Source organism: Lepidochelys kempii, chromosome 8 (genome assembly GCF_965140265.1).
Source record: "Lepidochelys kempii isolate rLepKem1 chromosome 8, rLepKem1.hap2, whole genome shotgun sequence".
In the NCBI taxonomy this organism is placed as follows: domain Eukaryota; kingdom Metazoa; phylum Chordata; order Testudines; family Cheloniidae; genus Lepidochelys; species Lepidochelys kempii.
In genome coordinates this window covers 23,683,473-23,710,372 of record NC_133263.1, presented here as the reverse complement: position 1 = coordinate 23,710,372, position 26,900 = coordinate 23,683,473, and the positions used below count along the sequence as shown (strand labels likewise).

Below are 26,900 nucleotides of genomic sequence, written 5' to 3'. Positions count from 1 at the left end.
AGGGTGTCAGAAGCAACTCCATAGTTAAGGTTGCATTCAGATTTTCACTTTAAAGCAGGATTCAAATTCTTGGCCTCAATTCTCAGATACAGGAATGAAGTGTTTTAGACAGGAAGTGAGGGGGGAAGGAAAAGTAGCTTTTTAAGCCGCCTTTGAGTTCTGAGGAAGGCAGGACCTGCCTGGCCCTGGTGTAAGCTAAGTCCACTCAGTTTTGCTCTAATGTATGCTCTGCTTCCTGTGGTCCCCAGAAAGCAGACATTAGCCATTGTACATTATACTCCAGCCATAACCTCAGTCAGCCCTTAACATGCCCCTGTATTGCAGAAACTGGGACCAGAGCCTTATGCTAGCCAGGGAGACCTCTTGCAAGCGGCTATTCTTATGGGGCCTTAGTGTAAGTGAGAATTTGGGGTCCTTGTATTTACCACATAAATGCATCAATTTAGTATAAATATGAATGCCTGGAAGAGTGGCATGGATGGTGTGTGATAGGCGTGGGCCCCACCAGGCTGTACAGGTAAAATGCCCTGCTGCAGTGCTTTTGCTGTGACTTAGGGCACAGGAACGCACCTTCTTGGTAAATGATACCCGGTGGAGAAGGCAGAGAAACACTCCCTCTCCTCCTGTGATCCTCCAGCCCTGACACCACTCCTGTCTGAGCCACCCCCCTCCCCCCCATGAAATGCTTGGAGTTAAGTGAACATTGTGGGCACCAGCATGTCGGGTATAAATGTGTATTAAGTCTGTCTCTCTTCTCTCTCCCCTCCCCCAGGTAAGAAACTAAATAAATGAGGCTCTCTCCATTTGTGTTTTTGAAGGTCATGAAACCAAGGCCATGCTGAATAACAGTGGGCCGCGCTACAAACGCAGCAAGATAGAACGGCGCATGAACATTGATATTTTCTTTTGTGTGGGGCTTCTGTTCATCATGTGTCTTATCGGAGCACTAGGTATGGAGCAACAGTGAAAATCTCCTCTTCCATTTGAAATGTTTGGTTTTCTTTGTTGTGATTAAGATTTGTTCTTATTAGGCGTGTGTATGTTCCAAAACCTAGATGTGATCACCTTTACTCTGGGGAACTTAACTGAAATTTCAGGGTTGATGCATATCTTTATAATGGGTTTGAATCAAAATCTCAAATCTGAATAATCCCAAATGTGGGAGGAAATTCAGTTGTGGGTATGAATTTTCATCTCCAGTTCTAGTAGGATTTGCTAGATGCTAATCGTGGAAGAGGTCATCTTCACTGCATTGCAGAAAGCTGCAGAACAGGCTTGCATTCCAGTACTGACTGTGATCCTATCCTAGTCAGAGCAGGATCAATACATTTTCTTAACTCTAATGAAGAAAGGGCCAAAGTTGGAGCCCAGTGAGTTTTCCATGGGCCATGACTTTACAGAGGTTACAAAGGCTCCTGTAGGTTTCTTGTGGTTTCTAAACATTTTCACTAAACTGCAGCACAGCCATGAAGTTGCCTAGTGCTACAGCTTTGATGTAGTTCACACACACAGAGTTGTATCGTACCATACTGAAGCCCTAACAAGTTTCCAGGTAGCTGCCCATGAGAGCTGTAATGAGACATACAAGCAAGCCATTAGATTAGTACTTCTAGAAGTAAGGGAGCATCAGAAAAGAGGAATCTGTTTAAGACGAACAGTAGAACTGAGTAAATCCCTTTTTAATTTTGCCACTTCATGTTGGAATGAGCTTTTTTTTTTTTTTGGCTTAGAAATGGGATTTCAGTTTAACAGCTGAGTTGTATGCATATGAGAGAGATTTTATTTTCATTGTTCCTGGGCTGCTGTCATTTAGATTTAGACTCTTGTATTTGTCATGTGCAGAGACCCCTGAGTAGCAAAATCCTTTAAGTTCCGATTTGATGTGTGGACACAGATGCAAAACGTCAACATTTAAAAACCAATTTATCTGCTTATCTTAAAGATAAGAATTAAACATGAAATGTTCATACAGTGAAACACATAAAACAGTAATAAATCCACTAGATTTCATCCTCTTAAAATGACCTTCAGCGCCAACAGTGGTTTAGTAGTTTGTTTTATGTGATAAAATTGTTTGAATATAGGATTTCAGAAAAAAAATATTACTGATGATTTAGTGATCGGTATCTTGCTTGCAGATAACGTAATATTAGCAAAACTTGGGGGAGTAGGTAACTCATGAGTGTGGTAATGGGATAATCATCCTTGTTCAAATATGATAAGGTCTCTAGCAGCCAAAGCTGTTGCTATCTGACAGGTGTTTCCATGGCCAGTGTAAGCGGGGGAATAGTCCCACTATTGTGGGGAACTTTCCTGCTTCTGTACTACCCCGGTGAAGTGGGCTAGCGAAAGGATCTGAGTCCTCGCTCCTACTTCCTTTACCCAGTGGCCTCCCTGCCCTTGAGGACTCCCCTTCCACTCTCCTGTCTGGCAGAGTCCTCGTAACTCCAACAAGGCTGGACCCAGGATTCCTGGAGGGCTCGACCCCCAACCCTGCTGTGGTCACCTAGGGGCTAGGGTGTCCCCACTCTGGGGTACTCTCTCTGTACTGGGCACTTCTCTGACCCACTGATCATTACATACAATTTGAAGCAAATGCAAGTTATTTAATCAACAATTAATTTTAAAAAGAATAAGGAAAAATGGGAAAGGTTAAAGGAAACACATCAACCTGCTCTGTGGCAGGGAACATCACAAACAGCATCTCTGGAACGTCAGGGTAGTTCACAGCCTGTTCCTTGTAAGTCCCAGGCCTCCTTCTCAGGCCCTGATTGTGCTGCAGGGATGCTGTGGGTTGGACACTCGCTCTGGTGGTGGCCACACGCTCTCAAGCTCTAGGTGGCATAGCCCTTCTTCCCAGCGTTGCCCCCACCCTGTCAGGGTTACCAATCCCCCTCCAAGTCTGGCCTGCAGAGCCTCCTGGCTGAAGCGTCTTCCTGTGCTGGGCCCATTGCCAAGGGTCCTCCCTTGCACTCCCCAGCAGCTCACGACACCCGGCTCCGGACTGCTCCAGCCCCAGCCCCAGCTCCACTCTGTCTCAGCTCCAGCTCCACTCTGCCTCCAGTTCCCTGGGCTGCTTCTCTTGCCCCTCTGGCTCTGGTTGCTACAGCTCTGCTCCCAGGACAGGTCTGCTCTGCAGGCTGCTTCTGTGACTCTGCTCCCAGCACTGACCTGCTTCATGGGCTGCTTTTCTGGCCCCTCTGGCTCTGGTTGCTGCAGCTCTGCTCCCAGGGCAAGTCTGCTCTCTCTGGGCTGTGCCTCTGGCTTTGGGGCTGCAGCTCTCCTCCCAGAACAGGGTCTGCTCTGTCTGGGCTGCTTTTCTGGTCCCTCTGGATCTGGCACAGCTCTGCTCCCCAGCTCAGCTTGGGCCCCTGCTTTCTCCTTAGCTCAGCCCCACTTTGTCTGACCCAGGCAATTCCAGCTCACACGGAGGACGGGACCTCCCTGGCCTCCTGACTCCCTGATTAGCCTGCCCGCCCTGTCATTCAGGCTGGTACCTGGAGCATTGGCCTCTCCACATTGTTCCTAGGGACTGTCAATCTCAGGGTCCTGAATCCCCATCGACCCTTCCCCCTTTTAGTACTGGGAGCTAGCAACTAAAACACCCCCACTGAATGTTAGTAAGGAGGCAACAGTCCCCTTACACCAGCATAAAACAATTTGGGAGTCTCTATCCAGTTCTTAGTAGGACAGATATTCACATCACAAAAACTGCTTCCACAATTGGCATTAATAGCATCTTCTTCAAGAGCGTCAGGAAAGAGGCCAAGATAAAGGCCTGAAGAGTGAAGTACTAGAGGATTTGCCTTTTGAAATGGGTCTGGAGCCACAGACAGTGCAGGGGAAGCTTGTGTTCCTGCTGACTGCCTGTACAGTATCAAACTACACTAGTTCTGTATGGAAATTCAGTTTCCAGTGCTGTTAAGCTAACAGCCTTCTTGAACAACATGCATATCTGGGAGGCCAGAAAGAAAGATTTTGCAGTAGTCATGGCAGGAAGCAATGAAACCTTGAACAAGAGATTTGTCTTCAGAAATAGAAAGGAAAGGACAGAGATCTTGGAGAAACTGAGGAGGAAGACCCATCCATTTCTGGATGTGGCCTAAGACTAATAAATAAAGGGAGAGGGAGGAATCTAAAATAAATGCCAAACTGCAGGACTGAGTCATGGGGAGCGAGAATGGTAGTGTCAACAGTAAAAGAAGTTGAAGGGGAAGTGAAGAAGTTTAGAAAGGAAGAGAATAACTTCAGTTTTGGCCACATTAAATCTCTCTCTCCACTGTCCTCTTTAACTTGAGTCATTAGTATAGCTGATACTTGAATCTGTGTAAGCAAATGGAATCACCCAGAGACAGAATGTAAGTGAGAAGAGCAAAGGGTAAAGGAAAGAGCTCTGGGGAAACTCCCACAGACCGTGGGAGAACGGAGGAGGAAGAGGATTCCCTAAAGGATACCCACACTTCAAATTTACTACTAATCTAACCTTTATAAAAATGTGCAATGGTGTTCTACATTAATGGTGCAGTTTACAGTAGACTTACAGCATTGCTTGGGGCCTTTGCTGTGGAATATTTTTCCTTTTTAACAAGAGTATAAGAAATAGAATATTCCAGAACTCTTGCCCCACCACTGTTTTGCTCAGCTTACTCCACTAAAATAGTGTTGATTCTGTATAGGTCATGGCATTTGGAATGGGAATTTTTCAGAACGCCCACCATATGAAGTCCCAGACATGAATGGCAACTACCTTTCCTCAGCTCTTGCTGGTTTCTACATGTTCTTGACAATGATAATCCTATTACAGGTAAAACAGAAATTTTAAAAAAGCTGTAGCTTTGGAAATGGTGATATAATGGCTGGCAAGCAGATGTCAAGTTACACCCTCTTGATAGTTGAATTTATTTTTAAAACTTTTGTAAAGATACTATAGTATTTTACAGAAATGGTCCAAAATACTAGTGTGTGTGTTAGTTAGTTAGTTAGTTAGTTAGTTAACTAGTAGTTAGTGCAATATTATGGACCATTACTGTAGAATGCTTAAATGATAACAGCCTTTTGTGTATTTGTAAATAAAGATCACATGGTAGAGAACCAGTTGCTATATACATCAGGTGGAAGCATCTTTTTATCTTGAAAGCTTCTTACGTTTTAGGGTCCTACAGCATCTGAAAACCCATACATAGTTACAGTCAATTCACGATAGTCACTATAGTATGGGTATGTAGGTATGTATATACCCACAATTATATATATTTAAGATACAGTCTTTTTTTTATTTCTTCTGACCCTTTCCCAGTGTATTGATATGAAGGCGGTGGTAATATCATTAAACTAGTTCCAGAATTGATTGCATGCACACGAAGGAGGACAATTCCGTCAGTATGTTAGAACTGTCAGTGTTTTCTCCCCTGATTCAGAATGAGAATTCTACTTAGTAGCTCAAGGAAACAGTGAAACAAAAATTTTTGTACACTTTACCAACAGGGAATAATAACTAGATAAGGCTGTGTTGGCGTGGAAAAAGAAGATAAATTAGAACTGGGAGACCATATATCTGAGTCTGATTAAGCCTAACTGAGAACATTTTATGGAATGGGGATTTATTTTTCATATCTATTATTATAGCCACTGAGATATAAACAGACAGAATTTGTTTAACATGAATAAAATATGAGGACAACTTTCTGAGCTGTTGGTAGAATCCCTAGGGAAGTTGTGCATTATTTCTGAAACAGAATACTTGTACGTTTTGGGAATTTAGAGGTTTTTGGGGTATAACAGGAGAGGGGAAAGTGGTAAACAAAGCAGTTACTTGTGAAATGTATTTATGTTAAGAGTTGAAAAATATGCTAGTCCATCCTATTTTAGGAGCAATCTGAGAAAGATGCACCTTGGCCTAGAAACACATTTTGGATAGTGTTGTGAATCCCATCTGAGCAGTTCCAAATATAGCACCTCTTGACCCACATCCACCGCACCTATCCATAGGGTGCTATTATGTGTACAGCATCATTCCACTTCTGGATGGCTGTTTCTGGCACCATAGCCTCAGTCCTAAAATATGAATTTCCTGGTAGTATACCATTCCCATAGATGCATGTTTAGTGAGAGTCAGCAGATGCATGAACATTATTTTCTGTGCTTATGGTCAAGATGCTACATCATGGAGGTCACAGCGCTTCGGTGAGGGTGACCGTGACCTATAAATTCCCTGTGAATTACAGGGACAGTGAAAATCTCCCTGCCACTGAGTTAATTAGACTTAGACTCCAGAAAGAACTGGTTCTTTTTCTTCTCCATAAAGTGTCATTAACGCAAATGACATGGGACTTGGCTGATAGTGAAAAGTACAGCGAGAAAAAAGACCCACCACTGAGGTTCTAACATCTTGTGGAACATTCTTCTTTCAGATTTTAATCCCCATTTCTCTCTACGTGTCCATCGAGTTTGTCAAGCTGGGCCAAGTTTTCTTAATTCACAGTGACATTGATCTGTATGATGAAGATGTAGATTTGCCCATACAGTGCCGAGCCCTAAATATCACTGAAGATCTGGGGCAAATCCAGTACATTTTCTCAGATAAAACTGGGACGCTAACAGAGAACAAGATGGTGTTTCGGCGCTGTACTGTCGATGGAAATGAGTTTTCACATCAGGAAAATGGTAAAACACAAAGAAATATTATTGTATTATGAGCCTACTATACCTACTGTACCTTAGTGGCTTAGTGTTTCATTTTGTGGTTTGTTTGGGGGTTTTTTGTTTTTTCTTTGTCTTATTATAAGGTTCACTAGAGAGTGGAAGTTTTTAAAAATTATTGTGAAGCCACACAACTAATCTTCATATTCCCACATCAAACACCTCAGCCTCTGTTCTATTGTGATCAACAATTCAGGACTGCAAGGAAGAAATATCCTCTTAAATTCACCTCGCTGCAGTAACTGCCACCCCTACCTTTCTCTGATTCTTACTAAGTGAGATAAGTGGTAATTAAACTCAGTGGGTCCAAAAGTAATTACCATACAACCATCTGGGTAATGTGAAAGGTAGGAACAATTATGCGTTTGCTAGAAACGGGCCTAAACTACAAAGTCCATATCTGAAGTTCCCCAAAGTTTGCAGGTACTTGAATCTGGGTATTTTGGCTAGGTCCATTTGCTGATAGTTACTTTTTCATTAATAAATACTGTTATGGATTTTGTTAAAACCTCACTGAAACTGATGGGTGTGAATGCTGTCTTCATTTAAGATAGCTGTAAGAGATAGTTAAGGAGCCCCACCTAAAAATAGGCATAAACTCACACCATATAGACGGAGGGCACAATGTGTGTGTGAGTGAGAGAGAGAGAGAGAGAAGGTGACGTACAGACAAACTGAGCACACGGACAGACAAACTGAAGCAAGACATACTAAGAGAGCCTGGTCAAGCACAGTCTCTGGCCCTGAAAGAAGCTAGAGAATGGGCTTCTGGGTCTGGTGCTGGCTAAAGATGTTTGGGACTGTAAGCAAAGAATCTGTCTTGTTTTGGTTCCTTCTGCATTCAGAGATGCAGGATTCTATATGTTCCTTTTAAATAAATAAGTTTGTCTCAAAGAAAACACTAGACCTCATCGTCAATTTTTACACCCAACTGCAACCCCCTCAGGGCCGCAAACTTTCACAAACCACTTGGGTCAAAAAAGGATAACAGTACTATTGGTCTAATCCCACAGTCCTTGCTAAGGCAAAATTCCCATTTGATCGCAACTCCCTTTCATGTTGTGTTCTTCAGTGGGAGTTTTTCCTGTGTGGGTAATGCAAAATTAGGCCCAAAGTACTTTATTATGCATATAACTACTCCACCTCTACATTATATTTAGAATGTCATTAAGCTGGCCAGCATCTGCCAAATAGATTTTCATGCTCTGTGAGTGAAAACATTACCAAATTTGTGAATTACCATAGTTCATTCTTCTCTTCCACTGAACTGCAAAAAGTGCAGCTAAAGATATTTTAGTTAACAGAAGTCCATAAAAGTGATCAGTTTCTTGTTTGGTTTGGTTTGGTTTGTAATGATAAACATTTCAGTGGGAGGCTTGCCAAGAAACTGAACTATGCATGGAAGTTTTTTTCTGGTGATGGTTGAAAGATTGTGTGATGGGTCTCCAGTGTACAACCTGGAACTGTGGGACTGCTGTGCCCTCTTAATGCTCCAGCCTGGGCTGTCTCTCAGGATGTTTTGCCAGTGACAAGCAGCACAACCCCTCCAGATGTTATTATCACTCAGTCAACAATATGCAGGGACTCACCCAGCTAAATTCAATAAATGCTCTCTAAGCCAGTGGTTCTCAGCCAGGGGTATGTGTACCCTGAGTGTATGCAGAAATCTTCCAGGGGATACATCAACTCATCTAGATATTTGCCTGGTTTTACAACAGACTACATAAAAAGCACTAGTGAAGTCAATACAAACTAAAATTTCATACAGATAATGACTTATTTATACTGCTTTATATACTATAAACTGAAATGTAAGTACAATATTTATATTCCAATCAATTTATTTTAATATCAGATGGTAAAAATGAGAAAGTAAGTACATTTTCAGTAATAGTGTAACACTGTAACACTTTTTTATATTTTTATATCTGATTTTGTAAGCAAGTAGTTTTTAAGTGAGTTGAAACTTGGGGTACACAAGACAAATCAGACTCCTGAAAGGGGTACAGTAGTCTGGAAAGATTGAGAGCCACTGCTCTAAGCCACTCATGAACCATACACAGAGAAACACCAGCAAATCCCCCCAGGCTTCCACCCCAGAAATGTACCTGCTCAAGATCTTCTCTTGAACAATGCAAGCTCATTAATTAGTTCAACACTTCATCGAAGGATAGTGGACATGTACCAGCCTTTGTAATCTGAGTAGATTCCCCACGCACTCTAGACAAACTCACTGGTAAGGATAAAACATTAAAATAAGTTTATTAGCTACAGAAAGATTTTAAGTGATTATAAGAGTTAGGCATAGAGATCAAAGTTGGTTACATAAGAAATAAAAATAAAATCACAGTCTATATTCTAAACTTTATCAGACTAAGCAAGATTTGAATCAGTTTTTCTTACCCCACTGGACGTTACAGGTAGGTTACAGTTCTTAATACACAGGCTGAATTTCCTTCTTAGCCTGAGACCAATTTCCCCAGTTCAAAGTCTTTGTCTTCCCAGTGTTCTTGTTGCCTTCAGAGTAGGTGGGGGAGGAGAGAGGCCAGGGCTGTTGTCACCATCCCCAATTTATACTCCCCCAATCCATGTGCACGGAAAGATAGTGTCTCAAACATAGAGTCAGAGGTCACCTGTTCTAAATGCCCTGCTGAGACACTGGGTCTCCGTCTATGTACTTCAGGAGAGGCCCTCTGGGAGAATGGATTCTCCTTAATGGGCCATCAACGTCTGGCTGGCTATCCATAATGTAAATCTGGCTTGGAGGTGTTAGTTGCTCTTTTGTTGCTACTGAAAGGCTGTGGGTGTCTCCCAGACTCACAACATATTTCAGTAACAAACATATAGCAAACTCCATAACTTCACATACAGTGGTAATGCATACAATTCAACAGGGTAGTAATGTTCCACAGATTATGACTTCTCAATTGATACCTCACAAGGCATGCTTTGTACAAAACATATAACAGTGGTGAATATGTGAGTACAGGGTGTCATTTTGAGGTTCAGAGTGTCACAGATTATCTTAGTAATAATAATAATAAAATCTTCTAATTAATACTGCTAATAACAAGAAAAGACTAGGCAAGATATTGGTTTCTCTCTTCCAGCCAAACGCCTGGAGACCCATAAGGAACTGGACTCAGATGATGAAGACTGGGCAAGATATCAGCATTTCGCTCTTCCTGTTATCAAGATCGAGAAACCAGACACTTTAAAACAGAAAAACACTAAGCCCATGAGGAGGTGCCAAAGTGCCCGAGCACGTTTTCAGGGACATGCAAGGAAGAAATCATTGGGGCGTTGTGACAGCCTTCAGTCTCAAGTGGCGTTCAGCAGTACCATAGTGAGTAACTTCAGATTAGGTCAATATGTTTTTGGGATCTCTGCTTTATGCAGTTTTTTGAAGGGAGGAGGGAGCTGAAAAGCGTCAATGAAATAGCACTCATTTACTAGATTGGGAACAAGGAAACTGTAACCTACTACTTGCCAAAGAATGCTACATGGTCACCTCAGATGAATTTCAGTCTATTACACTATATCATGAAAAAGTGACAAATTGAGCCACCAGGAGAGTTACCAGTATTTTGTTATTCTGTCAGAAGAGAGGTCTCACACTTCACTACAGATAAAATACAGTGAACATAGTATGGTTTTTAGTACAAAGTTAAAAATTATAAAATTTGAGTTTTATATAAAATGTAGTTCCAAAATAAGACTGTAATCCTACAAAACGCTGAGCACTCTGGTCTCAATCCAGCAAAATACTTAGTCACATCCTTAATTTCAAGTACACGAGTAGTCCCATTGACACCAGTGGGACTATGCACATGCTTAAAATTAAACACGAGTGCTGATCGAAAACTTCCAGAATTTCACCACAAGTTTGTCAGAACTTCAACAGAAAAAATGGGTCAACATTTTCTGTTATAATTTTTGCAAAAATTTTGTCCTATTTTTGTGACCCGCTGTACAGCAGGTTGAAATTTTTCAAAATTCAGAATTTGGATTTTTTGTTGTTTTTTTTTTAATTTGAAAAGAGGAACAAAATTTTCCCAAATATTATTGCTTTTTCAATCTGCTCTGTTACACACATATTCAAGTGTTTTACTGGATTTCAGCCAGAGAGCTCAGGACTTTATGGGGTCAAACCCTAAGCCCTCATTCTGCAAAGAAGCTCCGGATGGCAATATCTTATGCCCACTGATTCCCAGTGACTTTTCTTTCTGGGATGTGGACTTATGAATGTATTTATTACAAGCTTCTGTCTTGCTAACTCAGTATCTCTGTTATGTAGAAGTGGACATCAGTTAGTATTCTGTTAACTTCTGGAATCTGTTTATTTCATGATAATCTTATTGCTTGCTGGTCTGTTGTCTTCCATCCCATTTTACCACATAGTACATTGAGAACTTCTATGTATCTATTTGCTTCATGGATCATGACATTTCAGGTGTGTAAAACATCTCCTTCAAGAGAATTTTTCCCCAACTACTTTTCCTATTATTGTAAAATCATTGAGTCAGAATCAATAGCTTTGTGCCTCTCTCTCCAATTCTTCTTTGCATTTTTTAAGGGTGGGAATTAAAAAATGTCTCACTTCACTTTGCAAATTCAGTTAAAACTAGGGTTTCCTGCTTCTTGGAGTAGCTAACACTGGAATCCACAAGTGGAGAGGCAATTTTTGATTTAGTCCTAAGTGGTTCCGGTCCAAGAGGTGAATATAGCTGAATGAAAACTACTTTAAAACACCACAGTGAAGCGTCAAATTAATGTATTTCCCAAATTAAAAAAAAAAACAGGTAGGGGACCAAAAAATGCCACTATGGCTTAACAGCACAGTAAAAGAGGATGTTAGAGGCAAAAAAAAGGCATCCTTTAAAAATTGGAAGTCAAATCCTACTGTGGAAAATAGAAAGGAGCATAAACTCTGGCAAGTCAAGTGTAAAAATATAATTAGGCAGGCCAAAAAAAGAATTTGAAGAGTACCTAGCAAAAGACACAAAAACTAACAGCAATTTTTTTTAATGCATCAGAAGCAGAAATCCTGCTGAACAATCAGTGGGGCAAATGGGCAATCAACTTCCCTGAGTGCTAAAGGAGCACTCAGGGAAGACAAGACCATTGCAGAGAAGCTAAATGAATTCTTTGCATGTGTGTTCATTGAAAAGGATGTGAGGAAGATTCCCATGCCTGAGCCACTCTTTTTATGTGACAAATCTGAGGAACTGTCCCAGACTGAGGTATAGTAGAGGAGGTTTTGGAACAAATTGAATAATTAAGCAGTAATAAGCCACGAGGACCAGATAGTATTCACCCAAGAGCTCTGAATAAACTCAAATATGAAATCGCAGAACTACTAACTGTAGTATGTAACCTATCACTTAAATCAGCCTCTGTACCAAATGACTGGAGGATAACTGAAGTAATAACAATTTTTTAAAAAGACTTCATAGGCGATCCTGGCAATTACAGGCCAGTAAGCCTAACTTCAATACCAAGTCAATTGGTTGAAACTGTAGTAAAGAACAAAATTATCAGACACATAGATGAACATGATATTTTGAGGAAGAGTCAAGCCGGCTTTTGTAAAGGGAAATCATGTCTCACCAACCTATTAGAATTCTTTGAGGGAGTCAACAAGCATGAGGACAAGGGTGATTCGGTGGATAAGTGGACTTTCAGAAAGCCTTTGACAAGGCTTTCTGTCACTTATGACTGTTGAGTTTACTGAAGAGCCTGGGATAACAGGGAAGGTCCTCTTATGGGTCAGTAACTGGTTAAAAGATAGAAAACAATGGGTAGGAATAAATGGTCAGTTTTCAGAATGGAGAGAGGTGAATAATAGGGTCACCCCTGGATGTGTACTGGGAGTAATGCTGCTTAACATATTCATAAATGATCTGGAAAAGGGGGTAAACAGTGAGGTGGCAAAATGTGCAGATGGTACGAAATTACTCAAGATAGTTAAATCCAAAACTGACTGCAAAGACTTACAAAGGGATCTCACAAAACTGGGTGACTGGGCAACAAAATGACAGATGAAATGCAATGTGGATAAATGCAAAGTAGTGAGCACTGGAAAACAGAATCCCAACTACATATGCAAAATGACGGGGTCTAATTTAGCTGTTGCCACTCAAGAAAGCGATCATGAAGTGATTGTGGATAGTTTTCTGAAAACATCTGCTCAATGGGGTGGCAGTCAAAAAAGCTAACAATGTTAGGAACCATTAGGAAAGGGATAGGTTAAAAAGACAGAAAATATCATAATGCCACTATATAAATCCCTGGTACGCCCACACCTTGAATACTGCATGCAGTTCTGGTCACCCCATCTCAAAAAAGATATATTATAATTGGAAAGGAACAGAGAAGGGCAACAAAAATGATTAAGGGTATGGAGCAGCTTCCATATGAGGAGAGATTAAAAAGACTGGGAATTTTCAACTTAGAAAGGAGGTGACTAAGAGGAGATTTGATAGAGGTTTATAAAATCATGACTGGTGTGGAGAAAGAGAATAAGAAAATATTATGTACTCTTTCACATAACACAAGAACCAGGGTTCACCCAGTGAAATTAATAGGCAGCAGGTCTAAAACAACCATAAGGAAGCACTTCTTCAAACAATGCACAACCTGTGGATCTCATTGCCCGATGATGTTGTGAAGGCCAAAACTATAACGTGGTTCAAAGAAGAACTAGATACATTCAAGGAGGATAGGTCTATCAATGGCTATACACGAAAATTATAGGGATGCGACCCCATGCTCTGGGTGTCCCTAGCCTCTGACTGCATAGAATCTGGGAGTGGATGACAGGACAGATCACTCTATGATTGCCTGTTCTGTTCATTCCCTCTGAAGCGTCTGGCATTGGCCACTGTCAGAAGTCAGAATACTGGGCTAGATGGATCATTGGCCATTCTTATGTTTTTAGAATTTGTATTTTCCATGTACATTTTCCTGAATCTTTGTATCAAACAGACAAAAGGCAAGACAAAAATCTTTTTTATATAATAATTGACAGGAGTGTCCAAAGGGTCACAAACTGGGATCCTACTTTTGCAGGGGGGGCGGGCTTCTAAATGCCAAGTTTCCAAGTGTTGTACCAGCTATGAAAACTGGTAGCCCCAGATAAAAGGAAAACTGAAGAACTTGGCAATGCTAAGAAGAGTGTTTTTTGGATACAGGTTAGCACCGCATCTGCTGTGAGCACCTGCATGGTTGGGGCTGTTGCCAAGAGAAGTGTTAAAGCAGGAGAGCTGATAATATAATAAGTATGCTATGGAATATACTGAGCTTCAATGGAAAGTAATAGTGTTGAACAAGAGAGAATCTTCTGTAAATGCCAAATAGGTGTGGAACCAAAAGGAAGTGTAAAGAGTTCCTTTTTTTTTTTTTTTTTAGTTTAAGCAATGTTCTCTGTATGGTAGGGCTGGCTGGAAAACACCAATTCAATTTTGCAGAAAATGTCAAGGTTTTAACATTGTTTCCATTTTGATGCAAGACAAAGCAAAGACCTTTCAAATTGTTTCATGAAAAAAACGGAGACAAACAGACACTTCCTCTGGATAGCTAATCGTCCACTGGTTAGGGGTATTCACCTAGGAATTAGGAGACCCAGGTTCAAATTCCTCATCTGCCTTTATTTGTACCATTGACTTGAACCTGGGTCTCCCACATTGCAGGTGATTTGTCTCACTATCTGGCTCTACAGCTAGTCTCCCTCAATTTCAATAATTAAATATTTGTTGACTCAGAAAGAGAAAAAGAGAGAGAGAGACTGTTTCTGTGAGCACTCTCCAACAGACTATAGGCTATTCTGGGGCAAATGTGTCTATTTCACTCATCAGCAGTTCTTTCTGGACCTAAAAAATCTTCCTGATGAAAGTTTAATTAAAACCAACACGTTTCTGTAATGAATCAGCATTTTCCAACAAAACGTGTTTTTGTCAAAAAGTTCCCAACTACATCTACTATACTGTGATTGCAAAGCCAACTGGAAAGTGATCTTACATGCATGAGTGATAAGCAGTCTGCATTAGTTACAGTATATTTGTACTGTTAGTAATCTATTGTCTGGCTATACCGAAAGAAAGACAGGTGATATTTGACATGGGTTTAATCAGGCCACAACTTTATTATTAGATGTCTGGGACTACCTGGCAGATAAAAGTGTGCAGTGCAGGTAACCCTATGTTTATGCCATAATTACCGAGGGGGCTTTTTACCAGCTCCTCCTCCTTTTTCCATCCAGGTCACTCAAGCAAATCCATTGCCGGGACCTTACCATCCACCTCCCGCCCCCGCCGCCTCACAGGAGGGTTAAGGTGGAATAATAATGGGGGTTAGCTCCCTGCCATATCAATCATAGGGATCCAACCACCCCCCATTCGCTCCTTTACTGTCACCTCTTTTTAAGTCCTTTCCCAAGCCATTTATCTGGTCACTGTATACCTTCCCTATGGAGTTCCTGCACTGGACATCCGCCACAAGGAGGTGCCTGCCATTAGCTTGGCTGTCTCCTCCCCAGACCCAGTCGGGTTCCCAGACATCTCCTAATGCCCTCTTGTATGGGTTTTACACTTTATCGCTATATCTTGAGACATTTTAGGATTATGGAGCTAGGTGGCTACAAAAATTATCCAAGCTTGACTGTTTTGTGAGTCCATCTATGCTTGACAGGTTTTGCTGTTTTGTTGAAATATGAGACGGTTTCGTCAATTAATATGTTGATGTCAGTGTAATTCTGAGAAGGAAACATGATGATGATGATTCTTTCATGGCATTTGATAGAGTTAATGAAAATGGAGTCTGCTGATCCTGGAGAAAAATATAAGCAGCACTGTGTGGTCCATTCTGGAATAGAAATTACAAAGATATGATGCAAGAGCCAGCATAGTCTGCTTTACAGTAGTGTCCTCTATTTGTGCTCCTGCAAATACTTGTGTCCACATTTTTCACCTCATAGTAAGTTTTAGCATAAATGACAGCAATTTGATACCTGTTTCTGGTGCAATTAACAATTACCCCTGCAAAATTAGAGATTGAGTTAAAGCCAGATTGAAAATCAGTCTACCTAATCAATTCCCAAGATGAAAGAGAAAGATAGTATTTAAAATTCAGAATACCTGTCAAGTTTGTAGTGTTTATACCAGTGCCAGGGAATTTGTATTGCCTCTGCATAACTGAAGATCATATGTGTGGGAAAGGAATAAAGAATGGTAAAAAAGCTGTATTTCAGAACACCCCAAAGAGAGTGTTTTCTGTGTCATTAATTTGTCCCTGTTTTAGTGAGGAAATGGGGAGGCAGGGTGAGGAAGGTGAAAGATTAATCTTATTGAGACGTTTATAGATGAGAAATCAGATTTCTCTTTCCTTCACGCCACAGATGAAAATGAAAACTAATTCTTTTTGTATCCGTCAAAACCCAGCTTCACTGAGAAACAGCCTGCAGCCCAATCAGAATTACACATTTCATGCTGGGACCTACAAATGTTCCCTTATGTTGGCCAGCTTCATGGTTTCTATTTGTGTCTCAAGTGGAGAGATGGCCAATTTCTTTTATTAATTTTGTCTCCTGCTGCTGCTGCAACAACTTCTCTGAGCGAAAAAGGCTGCATCAGATCATGTGCTACAAAATAAAAAATAGATCCTGGGTTGGGGAGAGGACTTACTTGTACTATGGAAGAATGGAAGGAGAAACCTTACAATATGAAAAGGAATAAATTATGGAAGAAGTTGGAAAGAAGATTATTACTGTCCATTTTCCCTTTGCTGTGCTTTTTAAATTAAGGTTCTTACAGCTCTCTTGATCTAGATTTAATAAGTCTGCTATTGCATGTCCTATAAATATCACTATTATTAGAAACATTGCTTGAAGACTGGCAGTTTTCATAGTTAATGTCTTTTAAAGTCAGTAACTTATTTTTAATTTTGTATTCATTTAAAGGGACACTCAGATTAAAAACTATTAATAAATTACCCTTTAAATCTTAAATGGTCTTACCCATTTAATAAATAATGAACAAGCTTACTAACAATGGCAGGATTTTTAAGTGTTAATTGATTTTTCATTCTTAATGCTGATTGTTTAATTTCTGCATTTCACTCAGCTTGGTCAGTGAAAATAGATGTGTCAGTTTCGCTATCTGTCTCTTATACATTACCATCCAGCTACATGGAAACATATAAATTCAAGCCAACATCTGTTTTCATTTTTTAAGATAATGAAAACTTTTCTTCTAAGCTTCAGTTGTGCACTATCTAGCTTTTCAAACCTGACAGTGTCCTCTTAACATTCAATAACTGTAATATGCAGAGAAATATAGTACAGAAAGTTTCTGCACAAGTAGCATACCTGAGGTTAAATAATTCTTCGTCTGCTGCATGGTGCTGCAGTACTGGATACTAATGATATAGATGCAGTAGAAACTGGATGGCTGGATGATGGACAGGAGCAAGAGAGAGGTGTATGTTATTGTGCTTTGCTGCTTGCATGAGTGTACCTTGGGGGATTTGATAAAAAGAGCACAGATACAGCATAAATAGCTAGATGTTCAGTAATCAGTTACTATATTAGAACGTGTATGGATCCTGGAAAAATGTGCTTTAACTTTTGGGATTTTGTATGTACAATTTGTATTTTTTCATTGAAATCATGCAAGTAATAGGGAACCTCAGGTTGTGGTTTTTTTTTTTCCATTGTGTGATGCTGTAGCAGCCAGTAAACACAAATGCACTGTCTTTGCTGCTGAACATACTTGATATGTCTAGATCTTTCACTTATTTCAAAGGAATGTCAGTTTAAATCAGCAACCCCAGAGACACAAGAGGGTCTCCTGTAGCTGAAAGCTTGATGCATCATCTTATTTTGTCTTTGGGTCTCACTCAAGCTCTGTCCAGTATAATTAGAGAGAGATTTATTTTCAATTATTAGATAATTTTAGAATCTCTATTCACTTTAGCAAGCGGGAGTTAAAATGTAACACATTCAGCTCAGCACAACACAGCCCTGAAGGTTATTGATTTGTTGTTGTTGCAGATTTGGGAACTTTATAATAATTGTGCCAGATTGAAGGAAGAGAGGGCAATGGCAGAGATGAACTGAGAAGGAAGCTAAATTGTTTTGGCAGTAGTTTAAAGAAGAAATCTAAAAGCCTCAGCTCCTATTTTAAAACTGGAAGCTCTTATTAAATATGGCCTGAACTAAATTCAAATTTATTAAAAATCAGGTGGGGGCTAGGGATTACAATACCACATCACAGAAATTAATGATCTTTTTTTAAAAATTGAGTGAAAACACTTTGAAGGGTGCGATTGATTTCTTGCATTTTTTGGAAATGACATTAGGGCATGAGAACAAAAAGTGAAATTGACCATACAGAGTGAAGAGCAAAAATTAAACGTAGACCCTGAACTTGCAACCGGATTCATTGGGTGGTCACTTATCCCTGTTAAGCATTCCATTTAACTCAGTGATCAGCGGTTTCAAGGATCTGCCCATTTAGGTCTGCTTCTGGGTTTAAGGCAATAGTGCAGCTTCTATAACATAAATTTTAATGATCTAGGTTCAGATTCTGGCCTGACTTGCACTTTTTGCAAGCCCAGTGAAGTGACCGCCTTTCTATTTTGTTCTATGTAGGTTCTTATTCTACCCTCCATCATCATAATATCTGAGCACCTCATTGCACAGTCTCCAAGATGGAGAATCTTCTCTTCTTCAGAAGATCCTTGAAGATTTAATTAGTAATGATAGAATAGAATAGAATATCGGGGTTGGAAGGGACCTTAGGAGATCATCTAGTCCAACCCCCGCTCAAAGCAGGACCAATCCCCAGTTTTTGACCCAGATCCCTAAATGGCCCCCTCAAGAATTGAACTCTCACCCCTGGGTTTAACAGGCCAATGCTCAAACCACTGAGCTATCCCCGACCTTGACCATCTATTTATGCAACAGTGGGAATTCTATCTTTTTTTCTATATGCTGGGTACAATAGAGTATATAGTTCTGTACAAGCATTTCCTAAGGTGCAGGTCGTACACAATCCCAAATGCGGGGGATCCTTACTGAATAACTTCTCTTCCAGGAAAAGGATGTGACCCCTGATAACAGGCTGTTGATGAAAGTCAGAAATGCTGCACTCCAGATAGAGTCTTCGGCATCATTTCCATCTGCAAAGGACACCTACTCCTCCACATCCGTTATGGACTTTTTTCTTGCACTGGCTATCTGTAATACTGTTGTGGTCTCCACAGCAACTGAGCCAAGACAAAGGGTAATCTCACTTTAAATACATAAGGAGAATTGATTTGCTTAAAATCTGTATACTAAAATTGAAAGCTATCTGTAGTGGTAAAAAAGCACTGTTTTGGAATTGCCGTATGGTTTTCTATCTTCTGTCTGCAATAACTCCAATGACTGCTATTCTACCGGTCAGAAGGGCCCATAATGAACATCTAGTCTGACCTCCTGCACATTGCAGGCCACAGAATCTCACCCACCCACTCCTGTAATAGACTCCTAAACCCTGCCTGAGTTACTGGAGTCTGAAAATCATGGTTTAAAGACTTCAAGTTGCAGAGAATCCACCATTTACACTAGTTTAAACCTGAAAGTGATCTGGGCCCAATGCTGCAGAGGAAGGTGAAAATTCTTTCCCAACCCAAATATGGCCATCAGTTAGACCAGGGGTCGGCAACCTTCGGCACGCGGCCCATCAAGGTAATCGGCTGGTGGGCCAAGAGACATTGTGTTTGTGTTGACCATCCGCAGGCACGGCCCCACACAGCTCCCAGTGGCCGTGGTTTGCCATTCACAGTCAATGGCAGCAGCACGGGCAGATTACCCTGATGGGCCATGTGCCAAAGGTTGCCGACCCCTGAATTAGACCCTCAGCATGTGATCAGACCTACCAGTCAGACATCTGGGAAAGAATTCTCTGTAGTAACTCAGAGGCCTTCCCATCTAGTGTCCCATCACCAGTCATTGGAGATATTTGCTGCTAGCAGTCGCAGATCAGCTACATGCCTTTGTAGGCAGTCTCATCATACCATCCCCTCCATAAACATATCAAGTTCAGTCTTGAAGTGAGTTAACTTTTTTGCCCGCACTGCTCCCCTTGGAAGGCTATTTCAGAACTTCACTCCTCTGATTGTTAGAAACCTTTGCCTTAGTTCAAGCCCAAACTTGTTGATAGCTAGTTATATCCCTTTGGTTTTTGTCCACACTGGCTCTTAAATTAAATAACTCCTCTCCATCCCTACCTACATATTTCCCTGTCTACCACGGTGGCCGTTAAGAACTTGCCAATCTTAAGTAAGATAAATCAATATGGCTACCTCAGTGTCTGCAGCATTCCCTTGTACTTGAGGAAATATTTTGATTTTAATATGCTACAAAGTTCTCTTACTGTAAAACCTTGCTTAATTATCTTAGGTAGTTGGTTAGGTTTTTAGGGCACCATTCTGTGTCTGCCATAGATCACCATTGAATCTAGAAGCCAAGTTAACTGTTGTCCTGAAAATCCCTTGACATAATTAGTTAGAAAAAGTACAGCCGCATATTTTTAAAAAAAATCATTACTTTGATTCACAGCACTGCAGTGGGAATTTGTAAAGGTTCTTGTGGCTCACCTTGTTTAATTTCAGGTGTAATGTTCCCAATGTCTTCTCATGTCTCAAGGTTACAGTGCCACCACTGATGAAACCATCAGGGATCTCCCTGGAGAGGATTCACCAGCTACTTCAACGGCTAAAATTAGCAAACCTTGGTCAATCTTTCTCATTGACTCAGTCCAGTTCAGACCTCGGAGCAAGTGTTAATGCAAAGAACGGTAAAGAGAATCCAGCTGCGACAGACTCCTATAACAAAGATGACATTTCCATCCACACTTGCTCCAACTCAGCAGATGGTGACTACAATGGTGATGGTAGAGCAGATGCAATGCCCAGGAAAGACAGCATAGAGATTGGTAGTGCCTCCCTGGATGAGGTGTTTGGGTCTGTTAGTCAAGGCCATTTGCAGCCAGAATTTTGTTACGAGGCTGAGAGCCCAGATGAGGCAGCCCTTGTCCACGCCGCCCGGGCTTACAGTTTCACTTTAATGTCCAGGACCCCTGAGCAGGTAACTGTGAGGTTGCCACAAGGTACCCTCCTGGCCTTTGACATACTTTGCACCTTGGGTTTTGACTCAGTCAGAAAAAGGATGTCTGTGGTGGTGAGGCACCCCTTTACCAATGAGATAATTGTCTACACCAAGGGAGCTGACTCTGTCATAATGGATTTACTGGAAGACCCTGCCAAAGGTAATTAGTGCACCAGCTAGCGAACTATTATCACTATATTGTCTGTTAAGTTTACAGTACTTTTTCCTGAATACAATATTATATCCAAGCTTTAGGATTATACAGGAATAACAAGTCCCTTATAGCATTATTGCTGCAGATCAAAACTGAGGGGTTTGTTTAACCTGAAGAGTGCTTGGAATATGGAAAAAGCTAATTAAGATTCACAGGCAGCCTAACCTAACTGGATGGTGTATTTCGCAATAATATTGTCATACAACCCCGACCACTGTATTTTAACTTGGCAGCAATAGAGCAGTAACATAAAGAAGACCAAGAAATGCCATCCTGGAGCATATGCTTGTGAGGTTATGGAACACAAATTAATATTTATGGGCTTTGCAAGGAATTGCTGTTTTGTTAGTACACCAGCTCCTATGTTGCCTGTTAATTATTATTATTATTTTATTTTGCTGTCGGGTTTGGAATGCTTTGTACTAGAAATAAGTAGCTGACTGCTTATATTTCACAGCTGACATTAATATGGGGAGGAAGCTGATAAGAATACATTCTAAAACACAGAAACACCTGGACTGGTATGCACAATCTGGCCTGCGAACCTTGTGCATAGCGAAGAAGGTAAGAAGTAATTGGACTAATGCTATTTGTTAACGATGTCCTGTACATGTGAACAGATTTATGACTGGAGATATGTAAGAATTATAAACCCTTATGCATAAAGCTACAAGCCAAATCCTAACTGCCTAGGATTAGAAGGGAACTTTTCCTATGAACAAATTGATTTTACACTTTTTTTTTCTGAAGTATTTGGTCACTGTCAGAGACAAAATCTTTTATCTAGATGGGTTTGGTCAGCAATATCTGTCTCCTAAGACTACCCTATCTATTCCTAGTTAGTGATTCCAGGCAAGATCAAACAGAATCACAATTTATTAGCTGTTCTTTTAAATTTTATTTGGCATTCGGCTTTCAAACATCTTGTACTCAATTTGGAGCAGTTGTGCTTTATCCTGATGGCTTTAATACAGTGGTGATGAAAGTTCAGCCTATGGGTAAAATCCAGCCCATAGAGGTCTGGAGTCCAGCCTTCAGAAACAACATGTCCCAGCATGCAATGCTCTCGGTCCTTGGTGAGGAGCACTGGGACCAGTTGTCTTTCCAGGCCATGCCTCTCCTAAAGATGAGACAGCTGCTGTCTATAGCATTTTATGCAAATTGAGAAATCAGGTCTGTTTTTCCTCATTTCTACTTGTCCATGCAGCTTTCAGTTAGGGAAGGTTAAAGGTGAGGTGATATGTTGCAAATGGACTCTGGGGTAGTAATTACCACTCTGGGATCCAAAATATTGCTGCCCTATTTCTCCAGTTTAGATCAAGGTGAGCTCTTCTTAGATTCAGTGGGAAAGACATAATGCTGAAACTGTTGCATCCAAATATTTTATACCAGTAGACTGACGTAATAGATGCAAGATTGTGCTTTACAGGATAAGACTCAAATGCAAAGAATGAAGTTATTTTTAAAACACAAGCATCTTCAATTGTAGCTGACGATTCTCTAAAAAATCTATTACTTGGTATTCTACCTCAACAATACTCTGCCTATGCAAACTTTCCATTCTGCATCCATACTGCTTTGCTGAGAGAGTGCTCCTCTCATGGATACCTTTCCTCGTACCACTTCCCAATTCTTCCCCACTGCTTGATTCTTGGTTCTGTTTCATTCTGTGAACCACCAGAAAAGGCCACAGACTACACACAGTTTGAGCAACTGCTCTACCTAAATCTGAATATGTGGCATACCTGTATCCCTGTTGCACAGGTTTTAAGTGAAGATGACTTTCAGAAATGGGCCAATTTTCGTCGTGAGGCAGAGGCAGCGATTGACAACAGAGATGAGCTATTAATGGACACAGCACAGCATCTGGAGACCAAACTCACCTTGCTAGGTAGCTAAAAATAAAGACTCGTTACTGAGTGAAATATTGCTTGCTTTCAAGTGATGGTTTTGGTAACCAAAGAAACAATGACTCAGACAAATTTATATTAAAAGGTCTTCCTGTGGCCCTTTGCAATTCTTTGATACCAATATATTAGCGCTGGATGTAGCTTCCAAGGGAAATATTTTTATACGCATAAGCTGTGTCCAGAGCACTAACGTTGGTGCACAGTGTTTTATATTGGTACCTAAGGTTTGTGTGCATATGCACTCTTTCTGTATATGCACATGCTTGCCAATGGATTTGTGATTTATCTGTGTTCCGCTGTTAGTTTTCTCCACTTCGAAAAAACTACAGTACATCATGCAAAAAGATATCTATCTAGGTACTTATACGGCAACCATCCCTATAGCACCAAAGCACCATTATTTTCTAAAAATGAGAGTAGTTTAATGTTCTCTATCTTGAGTCCAAATGTTTTGCTATTTTAGGCTTGGCTTTTCAAAGGAGCCTAGGTTTAACCTATTTCCCTATGTGCTGTATGTTCAACACTTTGTCATCCTGCTCTATTTAATTTCAGCCTGTTGTTATTATGGCTCTCCATAATCTCTGCAATGATGTGTGTAAAAAATTAGGATAATAACAGTAAATACTGTAAACAGTGCTATAGGTGAGCTAGTGTAGCTGTCAGAATCTATCACCTTTGCCAACTACAAACCCTCTGTATGCACTCCTACTTAATTTTCCTCAGAGAAGTATCCTTTTCTGCTTTAAGTAATACTGATCTTTAATATACAGTATCACTGTTACAGCAATTTCAAAGTGGCCTCTAGTGGAAGAGATAAGAGATGACTGTTTATCACTCTTTCATATGGTGATTTACCTTCAGTATAAGTATTGGCTTCTTCACCTAAGTTTTCACGTTTCAAAAGAGGAAATTTGATGTATCCTATCTCATTCTTTTGATGGAAGAAGCATCTGACTTGCCGTAGAGTGTCTTTCAATTAAACAGCCAAGATTCAGTGTAGAATTGCATCCTTTCTAGTTCCTGTGATGGGAACTGTTACCATACTTCTTAAAAAATGCACGTAGTATATTCCTTGGCCAGTACATTGTCATTTTGGAGTATTCAAAAGAAATTAAATGAGACACTACCGTGCCAGGTACAATGAATGGTCACTAGTCATTGATTGCTGGTGGTTTGTTTTTTTTTTTAAATCTCAATCTAAATGCAGATTTTTGTCTGTGTTAATCACTTAGAAGTACTCAGTATTCATCCATATATTTCCTGCAGGACTGATGTGAGGCTGGAGATCATGCAAAAATTTAGGGAATCTGCGTAAAGATTTTCCCCTCAATGGCAGGTTTAATTTTATGCCATCTGAATCTATATCAACCTTAGCATTGGCTTAGCTATCAGTACATGCAGGATCTTTCTTTATTTAGAATCAAAGATTTCTGATATTTTTTTTAAAGCCATCTCACCACAGCTTTCAAAGGGAAATAAATTGGCTCACTTCTCATCTTCCCCTTTTACTAGGAGCAACAGGGATTGAAGATCGGCTGCAAGATGGAGTGCCTGATACTATTGCAGCTCTCCGCGAGGCTGGGATACAAATCTGGGTGCTGACTGGAGACAAGCAGGAAACAGCAGTTAATATTGCATATTCTTGTAAACTTCTGGACCAAAAAGACACTGTGTTTACCATTAATACTGAAAATAAGGTACGTCCAGAAAAAGGTGGGAAGTGCATTCCATTTCCTTCAATGATTTGGGGTTTGGAAATGCTTCATTTTGTATTAATGCTTCATGAAAAGCCAAAAAAAAAAAAAAATCCCTCAAGGCCTGTTGGAAAAAGGCCTTTGACTCTTTAGATCACACATCATGCTGTATGATTCAGAGTCCAAGCAGGTTTTATAGATTATTTTTATGAGATTAAAATATAATGAATTTTCCACATGAAAATAATCTTTTTTTTTTCCAAGAAAAAGGGGGCATTGAATATTATGCTTTTGAGAAAAGGTAATTTTGCAGTTAGAGTGCCTGATCGCATAATAGTGTTGATGTTTGGCTTTGCTCCTTGCAATGGAATTTTCACTTGCCATGATCATTTAGCTCCAGGCGATTTCTGTAGGAGGACAATTTTAAAGTACTGCATGAGTCAGCTTGGAAAAAATGTGCACATGTAGATTCCATTCCCTTCAGAACCTTATAGCAAGGTGTACTGCATGCTCCTTAATGGAGTTAGAGTAGTTAGGCTTCAAAAGAAATTAGTTATTTAGTAGGGAACATTTAGCACTGCCTCTTTGTCTGGGTCAGCAGTGTCCATTCCATTTAACCTTCTCATAATAGTTCTCATGGTCCTGTAAAAACAATGAGATCATTTCCTAGGTACTCCCTGTGGTGTGTCTAGCATTGATTTGCACAAATATTACCTGTATATTCACTGGAAATAAAAGGTTCATACAGTGAGTAGCACAGGCATACTCGGCAAAATAGTGGATAAAGTAACTTTTCTGGAAAAACAATGAGGAGTCTTTGTGGCACCTTAGAGACTAACAAATTTATTTGGGCATAAGCTTCTGTGGGCTATAACCCACTTCATCAGATACATGGAGTGAAAATTACAGTAAGCAGGTATAAATATACAGCACATGAAAAGATGGGAGTTGCCTTACCAACTGGGGGGTCAGCGCTAATGAGGCCAATTCAGTTAGGGTGGATGTGGCCCATTCCCAACAGTTGACAAGAAGGGGTGAATATCAACAAAGGGATAATTACATTTTGTAGTGACCCAGCCACTCCCAATCTTTATTCAGGCCTAATTTGATGGTGTCCAGTTTGCATATTAATTACAGTTCTGCAGTTTCTCGTTGAAGTCTGTTTTTGAAGTTTTTTTTGTTGAAGAATGGCCACTTTTTAAGTCTGTTATTGAGTGTCCAGGGAGACTGAAGTGCCCTCCTACTGGTTTTTGAATGTTACAATTCTTGATATCTGATTTGTGTCCATTTATTCTTTTGCGTAGAGACTGTCCGGTTTGGCCAATGTACATGGCAGCGAGACACTGCTGGCCCATGATGGCATATATCACTTAGGTAGTTGTGCAGGTGAACGAGCCCCTGATGATGTGGCTGATGTGAATAGGTCCTATGATGGTGTCCCTTAAATAGATATGTGGACAGAGTTGGCAACGGGCTTTGTTGCAAGGATAGGTTCCTGGGTTGGTGTTTTTGTTGCGTGATGTGTGGTTGTTGGTGAGTATTTGCTTCAGGTTGGGGGGCTGTCTGTAAACTAGGACTGGCCTGTCTCCCAAGGTCTGTGAGAGTGATGGGTCGTCCTTCAGGATAGGTTGTAAATCCTTGATGATGCGGTGGAGAGGTTTTAGTTGGGGGCAGTAGGTGATGGCTGGTGGTGTACTGTTACTTTCTTTGTTGGGCTTGTCCTGTAGTAGGTGACTTCTGGGTACCCTTCTGGCTCTCTCAATCTGTTTCTTCACTTCCCCAGGTGAGTATTGTAGTTTTAAGAACACTTGATGGAGATCCTATAGGTGTTTGTGTCTGTCTGAGGGATTGAAGCAAATGCGGTTGTATCTTAGGGCTTGGCTGTAGACAATGGATCATGTGATGTGGTCTGGATGAAAGCTGGAGGCATGTAGGTAAGTATAGCGATCAGTAGGTGTCCAGTATGGAGTGTGTTTATGTGACCATTGCTTATTTGCACTGTATTTGTCCAGGAAGTGGATCTCTTGTGTGGACTGGTCCAGGCTGAGGTCAATGGTGGGGTGGAAATTGTTGAAATCCTGGTGGAATTCCTCAAGAGCCTCCTTCCCATGGGTCCAGATGAGGAAGATGTCATCAATGTAGCGCAAGTAGAGTAGGGGCACTAGGGGACAATAGCTGAGGAAGCATTGTTCTAAGTCAACCATAAAAATGTTGCCATACTGTGGGGCCATGCG

The 26,900-nt window shown here is 40.6% G+C and overlaps 1 protein-coding gene across 8 annotated transcripts in view; it reads left to right on the top strand.

Moving 5' to 3' along the window:
• ATP10B (ATPase phospholipid transporting 10B (putative)) overlaps positions 1–26,900 on the top strand; it is a 248,565-nt gene that overhangs the window by 202,855 nt on the left and 18,810 nt on the right. For 7 of the 8 annotated variants that reach the window (XM_073355887.1, XM_073355889.1, XM_073355886.1 and 4 more), the window contains 9 exons: positions 819–950; positions 4,677–4,804; positions 6,411–6,663; positions 9,810–10,045; positions 18,792–18,980; positions 20,387–21,008; positions 21,520–21,626; positions 22,827–22,953; positions 24,485–24,669. In XM_073355887.1, coding sequence (XP_073211988.1) covers positions 819–950; positions 4,677–4,804; positions 6,411–6,663; positions 9,810–10,045; positions 18,792–18,980; positions 20,387–21,008; positions 21,520–21,626; positions 22,827–22,953; positions 24,485–24,669 — 1,979 coding nt within the window. Of the gene's footprint in view, positions 1–818; positions 951–4,676; positions 4,805–6,410; positions 6,664–9,809; positions 10,046–18,791; positions 18,981–20,386; positions 21,009–21,519; positions 21,627–22,826; positions 22,954–24,484; positions 24,670–26,900 lie in introns of those variants that run through there. The other variant, XM_073355892.1, reaches the window with a different exon arrangement.